Below are 15,932 nucleotides of genomic sequence, written 5' to 3'. Positions count from 1 at the left end.
CATTGATAATCGCACTCGTACCTTCACAGTGTTTTCCGTCTCCTTTATAACCGGACTTGCAGATGCATTTGTAGGATTTGAGTGTGTTCTGGCAGATCGCATCAATGCTGCAGTTGTCTGTGGTCTCCACACACTCGTCCACATCTGGAGAGAGAGAGGGAGAGAAAGAGCAAACACAGGGCATGAAGTTAGAGGACTCTGGGTTGTTTTCCATGTCTTTGGTGAACTGACAAAAGCAGTAGTGTTTTAAAAGAACAATTAGACACAGTGGGACAACAACAAGAACATTCTGTCACGGCGAGCGAGAAAAGCCAGCTTTGTGATGACGTGCCGCCACGACCACATGCATGCACTTCATCAGAAAGCAAGAACTGAGGCTCAAGTGAGGCAATCAAATGCAAATGCCAAGAAAACAGCACATTGAAAGCACAGTATATCATAAAAACAGTGACGTCAGAAACAACACTGAGGAAACACAAAGGACTCTTCACTGGAGCTTCCATTATTGTGAATGCAAGTCAAGAAAGGCCTCGAACATCTAGGACAGGAGTGGCTTATCTTATCCGCAAAGGGCCGGCGTGGCTGCAGAATTAGTCGTATCTGAATCTACCCACTAAACTGGTCTCCCTCCATCACACGATGCCGCCAAGGTGGGATGATGAAGGCTAGCATGGGCTTCCTCCAAGAAACATGAAATACCAGCACATCTTTTTAAACTGCCACTAATGCAACACTGGACAGCTCAACATACTTGGAGAAGAACACTAACTGCTAATCAAGTGATGGGGAGCTGGAGGACTATCCTGAGAGAATTACTCAATTACTTACTTATTATTGCCCAGAGAGAATTATGCTCTCTTAGACTCCCAGCAAAGGAGAGCAGAGGCATCCTGACGATAGAGCTAGTGGTTGTGCTACTCAGGAGCGATCGATTGTTGGAATACTGAGACTAAAAGACAAGAGGAATCACGGGCCACATTCACAAAAGCTTTCCTAAGAAAATATATGTGGATGATTTTAAGCAAAGCACTAAAAAGTTAATAAAAATGTTCTTAAATGCAATTCAGGAAAAAAGCTTAAGATGTAAACTTCAAATATTCTGTTAAGACAGAGAAATTCTTCATTATTTTCTCAAGATCTTCTTAAGAAAGGCATACATATATATATATATATATATGTGTGTGTGTGTGTGTGTGTGTGTGTGTGTGGGCGTGTGTGTGTGTGTGTGTTATTAATTATGTAGACTATCAATATCATGTTATATGTTTATTTCCTTTAACCATTTATTTTCATTCTGATTTAACAGCCCAAAAAGGGTTTTTTACTGTTGGCTGGTTCCTTCACCATCACTTCTAGTTCCACCAGCAACCCAGATAGCAGGCATATATCAGTCTCAGTGGGCCACTATCCTCTCCCTATCTGAGAAAATGGAGGAAAAACAAATTTTAATTTGTGAAGGAAAGAGCCAGCAGGAAAATTCCTCCTCAGTCTTGGTCTAGAAGTCAACCATCAACCGTTACAGCTAAGGTAAGACTGTCATGAGGTCAAGAAAATATAGTAGAATATATCTTTTTTTCAAGAACACCACATGCTCTTATGAGAAGTGATGAAATGTCACAAACTTAAGAAAAAAAGCACATTTACAAAGATTTTCTGGTAACACTTTCTATGAATGTCACCTTTGTAAGCATCTATAAACGCATTCATAACATGTTATAATGCATTCATAAGACATTATAAAAATAGCTATAAATATTTATAAAAATGCATTATACATTATAGCCATGTTTATTATGCATAATGAGTTGTTGACATAATACATTATAAGTACTGATCATAACAAATTATAAGAGCTCATAAGTTGTATTTGTCCACTCTAAGTAAAGTGAAGCGTACTGTACTAAAGCCTCCTCCAGTGTTAAGAGTGAGGCTTCAAGTTGAAGTATTTACTGGAGGATTTACTGAAACACTAAAACATACACAATAAAGCACATTACAGGCTTCAAATGTCAGAGTTTAAACTAGTGCTGCCATCAGTGTTTTACCCAATGTGGGAAAGTCAATGTTCACCACCGTTAGCTTGGTCTTTGTGGACTGACTTCTTTGGCACTGACATTATAACATGTTATTAACACTATTTATAATGCATTATATTAACAATTCATAATGTATAATAAACATGGCTATAAAGTGTAATTCAGGTAATTCTTTTTTATTAATAACCATGTTTATAATGCCTCATGAGTACATTATAACATGTTATAAATGTGTTTATAGATGCTTACAAAGGTGACATTCATAGCACAAGTGTTACCCAGTATGCTTCACTTTACTTAGAGTGGACAAATACAACTTATGAGCTCTTATAATTTGTTATGAACAGTACTTATAATGCATTATGTTCACAATTCATAATGCATAATAAGCACGGCTCTGACATGTAATGCATTTTTATAAATATTTATAGCCATGTTTATGATGCCTTATGAATGCATTATAACATGTTATGAATGTGTTTATAGATGCTTACAAATGGGACATTCATAGAAAGTGTTACCCAAACTGTGCAGCCAAAAGTTATTTTTACTATTCATAACATAAAATCATTAACGACACACAGATGAGTCTAACGCCTTATATAACTCGCTCTGTACCGTCTCCTCAACTGTGTCTGGCGTAGAAAAAGAGCTTTAACGTTTAACATGCTTCAACTTCAAAGAGCTCCACTAGAGCTATTTTCTCCCTGAGTTCTTCACCACTGAAGTGTCCTCTGTTTCTCCGTTTGAATTGCCCTCCTCTCGCTTTCCCTCGCATCATTTCCTGTCGAAGCGCTCGCTCTCTCTCATCTCCGCATCTTCCCGTAAAGGTCCGGTCCCGTCACGGCACAATGACCCCCTAATCTCAACAGTTTCTGCGTCTTCTCACTGCCTACAGCTGCGCCGTTTAAAAGCAGCACATCAGGCGCGGACAGAAATCCAGCAAGTCCGAGCCAATATCTGCTTAAGATCTCCTCAGGCCTGGATACACCCAACTAGTTCTGCCCTGATGTGATGATTTGGCATTGTTTTGATTTTTTGATTGTTTTGATGAAAACACGCGTAAATACACAGTTGCATGCTAAACAAGACCAAGAGATATTCACATATCTGTATTTCCTTAAAGAGAACAACAATCAAACCTTCTGTTACCTCTAGCAGAAGCATGCATGGCTCTAATCTGGCAGTAAACAAGCTAATCAGAATGGAATTTGGATTGTAACAATGCTCGACTGCTCTTTGTCTCTGTATTTGGGCTGTAGGTTACTGGGGAAAAGGCACACTGCAATATTTTACATAATATTATAGGTTTTTTTTCTCTAAAAGTGTTATTAACATCACATAAACAAACATTACTCACTGACGCCCTCTAAAAGTGTTATTAACATCACATAAACAAACATTACTCACTGACGCCCTCTAAAAGTGTTATTAACATCACATAAACAAACATTACTCACTGACGCTCTCTAAAAGTGTTATTAACATCAAATAAACAAACATTACTCACTGACGCTCTCTAAAGGTGTTATTAACATCACATAAACAAATATTACTCACTGACGCCCTCCAAAGGTGTTATTAACATCACATAAACAAATATTACTCACTGACGCCCTCCATAGGTGTTATTAACATCACACAGACAAATGTTACTCACTGACGCCCTCCATAGGTGTTATTAACATCAAATAAACAAACATTACTCACTGACGCTCTCTAAAGGTGTTATTAACATCACATAAACAAACATTACTCACTGACACACTCTAAAGGTGTTATTAACATCAAATAAATAAACATTACTCACCGCTGTCCTCTAAAGGTGTTATTAACAAACATTACATAAACCAACATTACTCACCGCCACCCTCTAAAGGTGTTATTAACATCAAATAAACAAACATTACTCATCGCCGCCCTCTAAAGGTGTTATTAACAGATTTCACCCACCCTTGGGTCAGAATTTGCATTTGCATTCTGCAGCCTTTTGCGATATTAATATTGCAGAGAATGAGAATGATTAACAAGCAATATATTAAGCAATTGCTGCTCAGTTAAATCTCTGTCATTTCCTTCGAAAAACTATCTGAGCTGGCTCCCGAATCTCCACCCATGTCCCACTCTTCACACGAACATGCAAGGAATTTCAGACAACGATGAGAATCTCAGCAAAAATCATGCAGCCTGAAAGCGGCAGCTGCTCCGTGCACAGACCCTCTGAAGCCGGGAGCTGCTCCTATATTCCTCTTCCAGAGTGCGTCAGATGAAAAACTGTTTACATTAGAGGGCTTTTAAGGCTGCTGAACTGGATCTGCCGAGCGCTTAGAGCCTGCAGATGTGTCTGAAGAGACTTCAAATGAAGAATAATGGACACCTTTTTGTGCGACAGAATGCATTACCTCCTCATTCAGACGGCGCATAATGAATAAGATGAATAAGGCCAAAGCTGCAAAGGCTGGTACAGACTTCTCTCTGCTGTGTGTGCAGGTGCAAACATGACCAAAGAAATCAGTACACATTTAACCATTAGCTGTCTAAAGCAGGGGTGCCCAAAGTGCAGTGCACAAATAAAGAAGGCAAGAAAATTTCAAGATGTATTTCATAACATTACACTTTTTTAAGCAAGAAAACTATTTCAGAAATATGAATTTAAAGAGTCAACTTCATGGAAAACCAAATTTTCCTCACCATTTCGATAATAATGTTCAAACTAACTGCCAAATTTTCAAAGCATAGCATTCACTACCCAGTCCATACACATCCATATACAGTCCGTATATTTAAACCATGCTGCAACAACATCCTGTTTTAACTCATTGTTTCTGTGATGTCACAAAAACCAACTGATTTACATATATGCTCCTATTCAGGAGGACATATGTAAATCCGCCTAGAGCAGTTTAGCTCCGCCCATTCACACTGATGTTATGAGGTGTTTCATAATGTGTTTCATTATCAGTGTTTCAGTGTGCTTTTTGAATGAGAACACAATCAAAACAGAGCTCATTTACATATATCAGTCTTAAAGGCACAGTAACAAAAAACAGCTTGTTTAACTGTTATAAAGAGAGTTTGGAAAAATGGTCATGTAAAAATCAATTATAACTAATTTTAGTACATGAAAAAGCACAAATATCATGAGTGAAACTCAAGAAAAAAAAAACAATATACAAGAAAATGCAGGATATGTGTTCTTGAAAAGAAGAAAATAATGGAAATAAGAATGTAATAAGTAATTTGTAGCATAAAAACAAATTTGTTCACTCATCGGGTGAGGGGGTGGGGTTAGGGTCATTTTCAGGTGGGCCAATTTTGTGTTGGGTCAACTTTAGGCAGCCCTGGTCTAAAACAATTCTTGTCATTTTGCTATACATTTCATTTACATGGCATAACTATTCAAATGTAATGATATATTTATAATTATTTACAAGGCCAGTCATGTAAATAATTATGTTTTCACTGGATTATCATTCTGCATCTACAGCTTGGAGTCTGCATATCTGATTTTTCGATGTAAACAATGCGCAAAAATGTAAAAGATGCTTTTCTTTGTGCGTAATAATAACAATAACACAACAAAAGCATTTTTCATCAGATTCAAATTATAATAAAATCCTTGTCCTCGTCTATTTGCAAACCTAAATGTGGTGGTGATTGAAAGTTTAGATACACTAGTGCCACATTTTAAAAATGTAGTCAAAAACTCATAATGAACACCACTTCTGACATTCTGTAACATGTCATTATTAAAATTTCATTTGTTTACATTTGCATATATTTACATTTCATTATTTCTCACTTGTAGCTCTTTGAAAGAAGCTTTTAAATTACATAGATTTTAAACTTTCTGCTAATTTTAAACTTTCAATCATAACAACATTGTGGATTGCAAGAGACTTTTCATAAACAATAACAATGAATGCAACAAAAACTTTTCATCAAATTCAAATTATAATAAAAAGTCTTCTCTTCTATTTGCAAACCTAAATATGGTAATGATTAAAAAGTTTAGAATCTGCATTTTCCATGTAATCTAAATGTTTCACAAGCCAAAAATAATGAAAGGTAAATATATCACTGTTGTCAGAACAAAACCTCAAAATGGTAACTTTACAGGAGAAGGAAAAAACCTACCTTACTTTTAATGTAAGTCAATGGAACCAGACGTTTTGTCCAAGCAATTTTGGGCCATTTCTTTAGGTCTGTTCATCATAAAATTCACACACAATACAAAAGGCAACAGGTATTTTCAAACAATGTCAAAAACTGAAAATGACAAAATTGGAGATACAAGGTTTTGTAGCGATATGCAGCAATATGCAAATGTAAATAAATGAAATTTATATAATTACTAGTTACAAAATGTAAGAAGAGGTGTTTTGAGGTGAATATTCCATGGGAGACCTACGCTCCACCCATAAAAGGTAATGTTACTAACAGCAAATTAATCTATAAATATAGTGGTCAGTTAGCTTTATGCAGTGACATTAGGCTTAGTGGCTCCCATTAGAATTCATTGACTGTCAGCATTTCTGAGGGAACTAGATTTTTTAGAGCAGTGGCTATGGCTGTGGTCTGGGTTGGACACAGGCTGCTATTTTTGTTGGCTAATTCGTATCTAAAGTTTCTGTGGAAAGGTTTACGGGTTTACAGGGTTTATGACAAGCTGACCCGCACTTCACTAACACGTGTACTTCAGACTCAGACACGGCTCTGGAGCCCTCTGCAGACAGAAGCAGAGCTAATCTGCCAGATTCAGAGGGAGCCGAGGGCTAGCTGTGGAGTTTCGACCCGAAGGTCTGTGGGTTACATCGGTTCCAGTACTCAGGCAACAAGATAGAATAAGTCATGCCCATTTAAGCCCATTTACATTTATGACTGAGCGGAAAAATGGCTTGAAACGATCCGAGCGAAAGGTCAGGCAGATCCAGCCCCTCCAGGCCTGGCTAATGAGGGCTAATTTTCTCGGCCTTGGTTAAGGGCAGCGATTCCGCTCCCAGATGACCGAGGGGGAAATCGGGTGATTACACGCCTATTCTCCATTCAGACAAGTCAGCCACAATCACGCTCCAACACATCCAATCAGCCTCCACCTCCGCATTTAATACTATTACTACCATTCATTCTCTAACTGGAAATTGAAGCTGAACACAAGAAAGAGATGTGAAAAGCTGGCTGGGTGAGTAAAAAAGACTCTTGTCAGGAACAATGGACTCATTTTCCTGGACACGCACGGAACAAAAAAGGCCAAAAATGCGTGAAACGTCTTTTTAAGGAGAAAATAAACATGTCATCGTTAATCTGCCTGAAAGTGGCGTTTAGAGAACATTCCTACGAACACTTAGGAAGGAAAAAAGGCACGGCTTAAGTGATGCGTGCCTAGAACTTGACTCACGCTACATATGAAAACCTTTTTGTCTCCTTCGGAAACCGCAGACATCAGTTTTGTATATATTACGGCCAGGGTGACGATCCAAATTTCTCTTTTTAGAGATCAATAAAATACACCCATAACCACGGCTATCAGCTGAGGACAACGTAGGACTGTAAATCAGAGAAAGGAGACAGCAGATTCTTCTCTGTGACTCCAGTAGACTCACTAATGCCCACTTAAGTCCTTCTACGGCACTACGGCTGCGTAATGTATTGTTTGTTATTTGTTATTTAGCTGCCGCGATGCGACTGCAGAAGGCTCAATATGCAAATGAGGCCTCAAACCAATCACAATGTTTTTTTTTACTGGGTGATGAGTTTTCTGACCAATCACAGTTCTAGACAAGTTCCAGATGAATCTAGGGTGTTTTATTTTTTTGGAATAATTTCTCTAAAGTTCAAATATCCTATAAGGACAGTAAAAAATAAACAAATGGGGAAAAAAAAACTATTTATTTATTTATTTCCTTCTTATTACACTGCTTGAAAAATCAGTTACAACAGTGTCAATTCCACAATAGCTTATAAACCATCTAGCCCCCCTCAATCTTCTGGATCCCTCAATCCCCTCCAACCCCCTAACCCACCCTTCCCATCCTTCCCACTCATCCCACCCAACCCTGTATATCCCCCACGCACAGTCTCTGCCTACCTCCCCCAACTTAAAGAATAAATTAATAAAATAAAAAAACAATTTATTATTGTTATCATTATTATTACTTTGCTTTACTAATATCGATATTAACTATATCTAAACTAACTAGCCTTTAAATCCATAATGTATAACATATTAATGTGTTTATTAATGTGTTTAATGTACTCTGAAATGTAGAATGTCTTGGCACCCCTTGTAATCATGAGCAAAATGAGCTGTAAAGATATTCTTCACTGCTTATGCTTCTGATCTTTCCTTCAAAATATTACAAAAATCTAACCTTTATTTGAAGTAGAGTCAAAGAATTCTTATCAGGAAATAAATATATTTCTCTAATCTGTGTGGCCAAAATTGTTGGCATTCCTCCATTTAATACTTTGTGCAGCCCCCATTTTGCAAAGATAACAGCTCTGAGTCTTCTCCTGTTCTCATGTTTAATGAGACTGGAGAACACAGAGAACACATGGCAAAGGATATGAGACTGTTCCTCCATACAGAACCTCTCCAGATCCTTCAGAGGTCCACACTGTGGACTCTCCTCTTAAGCTCATCCCACAGGTTTTTCTATGGGGTTTAGGTCAGGGGGCTGGAGTGGCCAACCTTAATTCTGTGGGCAGTGAACCATTTTTGCGATGATTTTCAGGTATGCTTTGGATCACTGTCCTGCAGGACGAAACTGCGGTCCAGTTTAAGCTTCCTCTGAATAAATTGTCCAGGACCTTTGGAAGAAAAACAGCCCCACAGCATCACAGATCCGCCACCATACCTCACAGTGGGGATGAGGTACTTCACTGCATGGCGATCTTTGTGTCCACTCCAAACTCAGCTCTGGTGTTTACCACCAAAAACCTCTCTTTTGGTCTCTTTTGGTCTCATAGAACACGGTCCCACTGAAAGTTCCAGTAATATCTGGCAAACTGCAGGAGCTGGAGTTTGTTGGTCCTTGACAGCAGAGGCTTTCTGGCAACCCCCCCCCACCTTATGGTCATGAGTAGTTGGTGTTTTGACTCTAAGACTGCTGTTTTCTCTGGTCTTTCTCAGAACTACAGATGATTAAGGGAATTTGGCTTGTGTGTCATCACATTTACATTCCCCAGTGAATCAAATAAAAGCTACAGCCGCTTTTCTCGCATCTCCGGCAGGAAACTTTTCCGCAAAAATAAAATATTTTCTTGTACAATGTCTCTCAGCGTTCGACTTTTCACGAAGCTAAAGTCAGATTCTCATTCGCCAGCTTCTTGTTCACATTTTCCTGTTCCACCTTAAATGAGGCGACAGAATGCAACTGTTGCACCATTTAAGGTGGAACGGGAAAGTTTGAATGAGAAGCTGGCGAACGAGCAGCTAACTTCAGCTTTGCGACTTTTTAGTGTTTGACAGTTTCTCGTTGCAGATTAAATGTATCAGGAAACCAGCTGGAGGGATTATAAATGCAAATAAGTCCATTCGTCTCTAAATTATAGATGTTTAACCTGAATCTTTCTCTTTGCCATTTCGTTAGCTACTAGCTAGATGAGACTGTTGTCTGTGCTGCTATGGTGACCAGCATTCTGCGTGCCAACTTTCAGGGTTAAAGGTGGGTGAATTAGTAGATATAGGCTACTTTAATTCCAGTGTTTAAGATCATTTATTGTTGAAACTGTGTTTGAATGATCAGCAGAGCTGTATTTTACTGAAAAGTAGGATTTTTTTTAATTTTACCTAAAAATCTTATTCTGCTGTGGAGCCACAACAGGACAGAAAGAGTTGCCGCCCTCTGTTCTAGTATAAATTTTATATATTGACTTCAGCATCGGCAGAAAATAATTTCCATATCAGTGTATCCCTAAAGAGCCTTAATGCTAATTTTAACATACAGAATTCATCAACACTCTGAAGTAATGACTCTTGTGGTTTGTACTGTAGGAATTCTGCTTTAAACTGCAAAGTAACATGCTGTCCAGTAGAATGTTCATCTGCGAAGGTGGCCTGGGTTTGAGGAAGACACTCAGCCTGAATAACTTTCCCAGCCCGCCCATGTCTATAATTCCGCTTTTTCCATTAGTAATGTAATAACATATTCCACCTCCAAAGTTTCCTTTATAACATCTTAATGACAGTCTGTCATCTCGTCCTTTAGCCGCTGCTATCCCAGTCCAGCCGAGTGGTCATAGCAGAGTCAGTGTGTGTACACTTTGCCCCTAGCGGCTGCATTAGCCGCTGTAGAGAGATGAGAGCTTGTCCGAGGGTGCTTTTCCCGGCCTGATTAATGGCCTGCTCTGGCACTGAGGGGTATATTTAGGCAGGGGCAGGGCAGCAGGCTGTGAGAGCAGGAGCTGGCTACGTTAAAGGTGGGCAGTTCAAACACGGGGCAGTGTTTACTCAGAGTCCTGAGACCCTCACTGTTTGTCCGGGTTCCACACACTCGCTCACCTCCTCCCCCTCAACTCAGTCACCCCAGAAATAGCGGCCTACAGAGAGAGAGAGCCGCTACATATATTCAGTATAGGTACACAACACATGCTCAGAGGTAAAAAATGAAAGGAGTAGCTCAGGGAAAACTTTTACCCCATCTGTGGTCATCAAATGCAGCCTCTAACAAGCAAGGGAAGCCAATATCTCAAGTTAGCATCAAACACGCGGTATATTTGACTGAATTACGAGTGCTGTCAAAGTTAACACGTTAATAACATGATAAATTACAGTTGAGCGCAAAAAGTTTAGACGCTATCAAATACTAACCCTCTCACATCTAGAGACACTGTCACAGTTTTTAGTCACAGACTATGATTCTGCAGAGATGAGGGGTCTTGCAGGGTCACTATTTGCAAAACCGCAACTAGATTTTTGAGATTATTTCCCATCATGCATCAAGTAGATACATTTCCTTCTCCGCTCTGCAGTGGTACAAATGGAAGATACGTTGGCTGTATTGTATAATTGTATATTCTGGCAAATCATCACCCTGTATTTTATTAATTATCCTGTAAAATAAGTGCGATTCAGCACTGTTGATTAGGTGTTATGAACTAAACCATAAAAAACAAACAAACAAAATAAGAAACCACTGAAACAGAAAGGGAAATGAACAAAAACACTGATGCTTCTTCAATAATGCCGTTCTTAAAGTCCTCTGCACATTTCCTTACATTACTGTTACACACTCAGTGAACTTGGGGGCAGTCGTGGGCTTCTATTTATAAGCTGAGCTCAACATGCTGGAAAAAGTATGATTAAAAATATAGTCGCCTTCCAAAGAAAAACATTCATCTCCATTTTTGTTTGAGTTTTTATTTCACTACCTCATTTCAACATGGCAGGTGTCCTTTATATTGTTTTAATTTCACAATGAACAGACCAACAGAAATGCTACAAAAGTAGCTTGGAATAAAACATCTTTACATTAACTTATGGTAACAGTTAAGGATTTTGCCTTCTCCTGCGAAATTACCATTTTGGAGATACTTGTTTTTCCTCTCTTTATATTAAATTCAGCAAATAAACTGAAATTGTGCATTAAAATTACTGTTAACAACTTTGACTTCACTTAAAAAATCAACGAAACGTCATTTGACCAGGGAGTGCCCAAACCCTCTCGTTCAACTGTAAATCATACTCTGCTTTATATTTACTTTTTAATTGTGTATTAATTTTCTTGTAATTTGTGAGGTCAGCCATTACTGGAGGACGTCTGCTGTGTTAAAGAACGGTATACATTAACTACTCCATCCTCTATAACGATCAGTCCTGATATCTGCACTTCTCCTTTCAAAGCAGACGTTTCGTCACTGTCGTTGTTGAAATGTTTATTGTCCACCCCTTATGGGGAGAAGTAAATCCTGGCCTTGGCACCCGAGGGGCTGCTGCTGGCAGCTTCGCGAATTATCTAAACATTATGATAGCCAGTGGATCACTCTTCACCTCCACAGCCCTGCAACTGAACTGCCAAACCACTCAGATGGCAATTAGAGTAACATGGTGGCCAAGGAGGTGACAGGTTTCAAGCTCCGTCCAAACATCTGTTCATATCTGCAATGGGAAACATCTAACCTCCTCAGACTCCCCATGTTGTATAGGCCTTGAAACCTTTTATTTCGTTTTGTTTAATTCTCTCTCGTAGCTCAGTGAAACAAGGAGAGAAACGCTGTTAAAAAGTGCAGGATCTGAACTTTCAATCCAGACCACATTTGTGTTTGTAAGTAGAAAAGGAGGTGTTTTATTAGGAATTGAATGTGATGAAATGTTACTGCTGTGTATCAACTTGTTTCGCAGAAAGGAAAACTGTCCTTTATATTTTTGACATGTTTTTGTCGTTTTTTGACATCAAAACAAACAGAAAGGAGTCCGAAGGGCAGACTTGAGTCTGTTGATACAGATTGTAAATGTAATTCAGTATAAAACTACAGAATTAAATGTGCAACTATGTAATTAGACTTAGATATTATTGAAAAATAATAATAATAGCTCCCATTCAGATGGGATTAAATGTATATTGGGTCCCTGGGTAGAGCTGAAAAATGAATCGTTTTATGTCAAAATTGCAATTTTCAGTGCACAAGAGCTATACTAATGCAGAGCTTGTAAAACTGGCATTGTGGCTCACTACATTCAGCCTGACAAATAGACGTGCTGGTCTTCTTGGCAAAAAAGCCTGGAGCTTAATTCAAGAAAATAACTGCATTTAAATAATCGCAATATTATTCAGAAAAATCACAATTATATATTCTCACCAAATTGGGCCTTGTTTTATGGTAATTTCTTGTTTTACAGATGCTACTCTGTGATCTCATTTTGATCCTCATCACCCACGTTAGTCTTTTTCTCCTCTTCCCCTGAGAAAATTACAGGCCAAATTACTGACAGTTCCTCACAAAACTCACTGGCCGTCTGATCATTTTAATCCTGTCCGGATACACATCTCTGTTATTTTCCAGGCAGACATCGCCTCTTGTTGGACAGAAAGGTCTTTGAACACTGTTATGCATTGCTAATGCTGTGTGCATGTGTTTGCACTAGATGGATGACCGCAAACAGGATATTCCATTCTTTTCAACAGGGCCGCAAATTCTATTAAAAATTCTGAGATCAAACTTCCCAACTTCTGCCGTCGTTCACAATGGTGGATTAACCAGATGTTACTTTTTTGGGAGTCATGAATGCAAAACATCTCATTGCTGAATTCTACACAAACTCAGTATTGTACAACAACAATAAACAGAGTACAGAGCTTCTTTTTCCACTGTAAATAAACTATCTACACAGCTAAAGCTCTCCTCTGACAATCATTCATTTTTGTCAGCACCGCTTTCACCATGCCAATGTTTGCGTGGCTTTATGCCGCCATCAGCCGTGTATGGCTATGAGGTGCTGGATGACCTTTTTTTTAATGCAAACCTGAACACAGTAGTCTTCCTGCAAGCACCCTAGTGGCCATTCCACTCAGATATGTTGCATTAATATGATCAAATAAAATATTTTTCCTGTAACTCTTATCAGATTCACAAGGACACTGTTGGCTCTCTTTGTGCGAAATGCTTTGACTTTGCATTGAGCTGCTAGCGAGCAACGAGGACTGAAAAGGGAGGGGTGGGAACCCCCTGCTGTGAAAACAACTCAAACCTCTCCACATCATATCAATAATCCTGTACAACTGCTACAAAAAAGCATTTAAAGACAATGAAGACACTTTTATAAATGACCTGCCAACCTATGATGACAAAATCCAGCTCACTTCCAATTTTGTAAGGCATAGACATTTCCAGTTAAATAAATTCTGCCACTGTTACTGAATAAAAAAGGCACAGTTCAGCTGAGAGGGCTCCACAACAGGCTAATGTTAATGTTTTTATGGCTGATGTGAAAAGGGGTAAACACTTCCCAAATCAAGAAACAATGTACGGTGTGGAAGAGTCTCTCCACCATTTACTTGGTCTGGGGGGTAGAACCTCGTCTTGATCCTCTCTACACTGGGAGAGCAACAAAAATGAAGTCAATCAGAAAAGTGAGATCCTCCAGGCTGATTAAATAAGTATATATATTTGTAGCTATGATCAAACACAAAGATCCAGGTTTGTAGAAAATATAACCTAATAGAAACTCACTCATCCTGCATTCATTCTATTGCCATCCAGATGCAAAGCTTTGTTACAGACACCTGATAAACTAATCCAAACTCGAATAAGGCTACTGACAGAAAGATACAGAGCAAGAGACGACAGCAGCACTGAAAGCAAAGGAGTGAGAAAGTGATGTTGAGACTGAGTGTGTTTGTGTGCTAGAGCCTGGGTTGTGGGGTGTGAACGCTGGCAGGCCGTCACTGTGCCTGCCTGGCTCTGGGTTATTAGGCGACGGACAGGCTGGCCGGGTGAAAAAAGGGTGTTGATGAAATGCAGACGTCAACACGAGGGCAGAATTTAGCATCCTCCCCCCCTTCCTGCAGCCGAGTCCCCAGCAGCTAATGAAGGAGCGCACTGTGCGGGGGGACGGCGCGGCCCATAAAAGAAATATCGCCTGCTTCCACTCGGCCTATTTCCAGATATCCTTCGAGCCCTGCAAACGCTCTGCAGCGCTGACCACTGAGTGATGGCAGCCTTCTAATAACAATGAAGGTAACTTAAAGCTCAGTGCGGTCCTTGTTCCAGCCAGCCAGCCAGCTTGACCAGGCAGTTACAGATGTTATAGGAGGGTCACGGCGTTGATGCGTACAATTCTATTCTTCAGTCACAGCCCAGCCATTTAAAGCAACGGTTCGACCAAAAATCTAGTTTATATAGTTTTTTTCAGAGTTCGCTTCTTTAGTTTTGCTCTGCATTCCTTTAATCATCATATAGTTTCCTCAAACTGCTTATGTAGTTTCAGACACTGTATAGGATACTATTATCTATAAAAATGTACGGGCTACAAGATAGTCACTACAACTGTTTTTGTCTGTGCTTTTTGTCTATTGTTGTAGACGTCAGTATGTCGTTTCGGGCTGGATGATTGGAGAAAATCTCAAATTTTTCTTACCAACATTGTGATTTAAATTGTGGTTATTTTGTAGAGATCAAAGTCAAGCCTTTTTTTTTGTTGGCCAAGAACATCAGAAAATCCACTTTTTCCGTCTTGAAGCTTGAACGCTGAATGTAGAGCATCACAGTGGCAGTTAGTTGTGGTTGTGTTTTGTTTTGTCTTATTGGTCTGAAACCTAAAGGTAGTTCGTAAACTCTGTGTTATAGGGGTTAACAGTATCGTTACTGCTGCTACAAAACCTCGTATTTCCATTTTTGTTGTTTCTGATTTTTTGACATAATCTGAAGAAGGCAGTTGCCCTTTATGTTGTATCAAAATTTCATTATGAATGGACCAACATAAATGATCCGAAAAGGCTCGGGAAAAAATATTTCTCCATTTACTTCCATTAAAAGTTGAGAACATTTTTGCTTGTCATGTAAAGTTACCTTTTTGGGGAGGTTTTGTTCCGACAGCAGCAATATATATACATATATGTATACAGCGAAACCATCACAATTGTTAATTATACTGTGACATAACTTTTTCGGGTATACTGCCCACTATTGGCTCAAACATTACCAAGTCGAGCGGAATATGTAATCAGCTAAACTTCCAATATTTCCAACCATTTTTTGTGCAATCCTCCCTCAAATGCATATTTTCACTGTCGTGCAAAACCTTGTATCTCCATTTTTTGCATCATTTGAAACTTCAGCTACCTTTTACCTTGGATTAATATCTCATGACAAACAGACCAATAGAAATGGTCTAAAATTACTAGGAAAAAACACTGTTACACTGGCTTTCATTACAAATTAAGCACGTTTTTTCCT

At 39.0% G+C, this 15,932-nt stretch overlaps 1 protein-coding gene across 1 annotated transcript in view; it reads right to left on the bottom strand.

Moving 5' to 3' along the window:
• Positions 1-15,932, bottom strand: part of scube3 (signal peptide, CUB domain, EGF-like 3) — a 145,312-nt gene that overhangs the window by 105,184 nt on the left and 24,196 nt on the right. The window contains exon 2 of the mRNA XM_036592098.1: positions 22-144. Within this exon, the coding sequence (XP_036447991.1) occupies positions 22-144 (123 nt within the window). The remainder of the gene's footprint in view (positions 1-21; positions 145-15,932) is intronic.

The sequence above is a fragment of the Colossoma macropomum genome, unplaced genomic scaffold (assembly GCF_904425465.1).
Source record: "Colossoma macropomum unplaced genomic scaffold, Colossoma_macropomum, whole genome shotgun sequence".
Classification (NCBI taxonomy): Eukaryota; Metazoa; Chordata; class Actinopteri; order Characiformes; family Serrasalmidae; genus Colossoma; species Colossoma macropomum.
The sequence above is the reverse complement of the archived record's forward strand: the minus strand, read 5'-3'. Positions and strand labels throughout refer to the sequence as shown.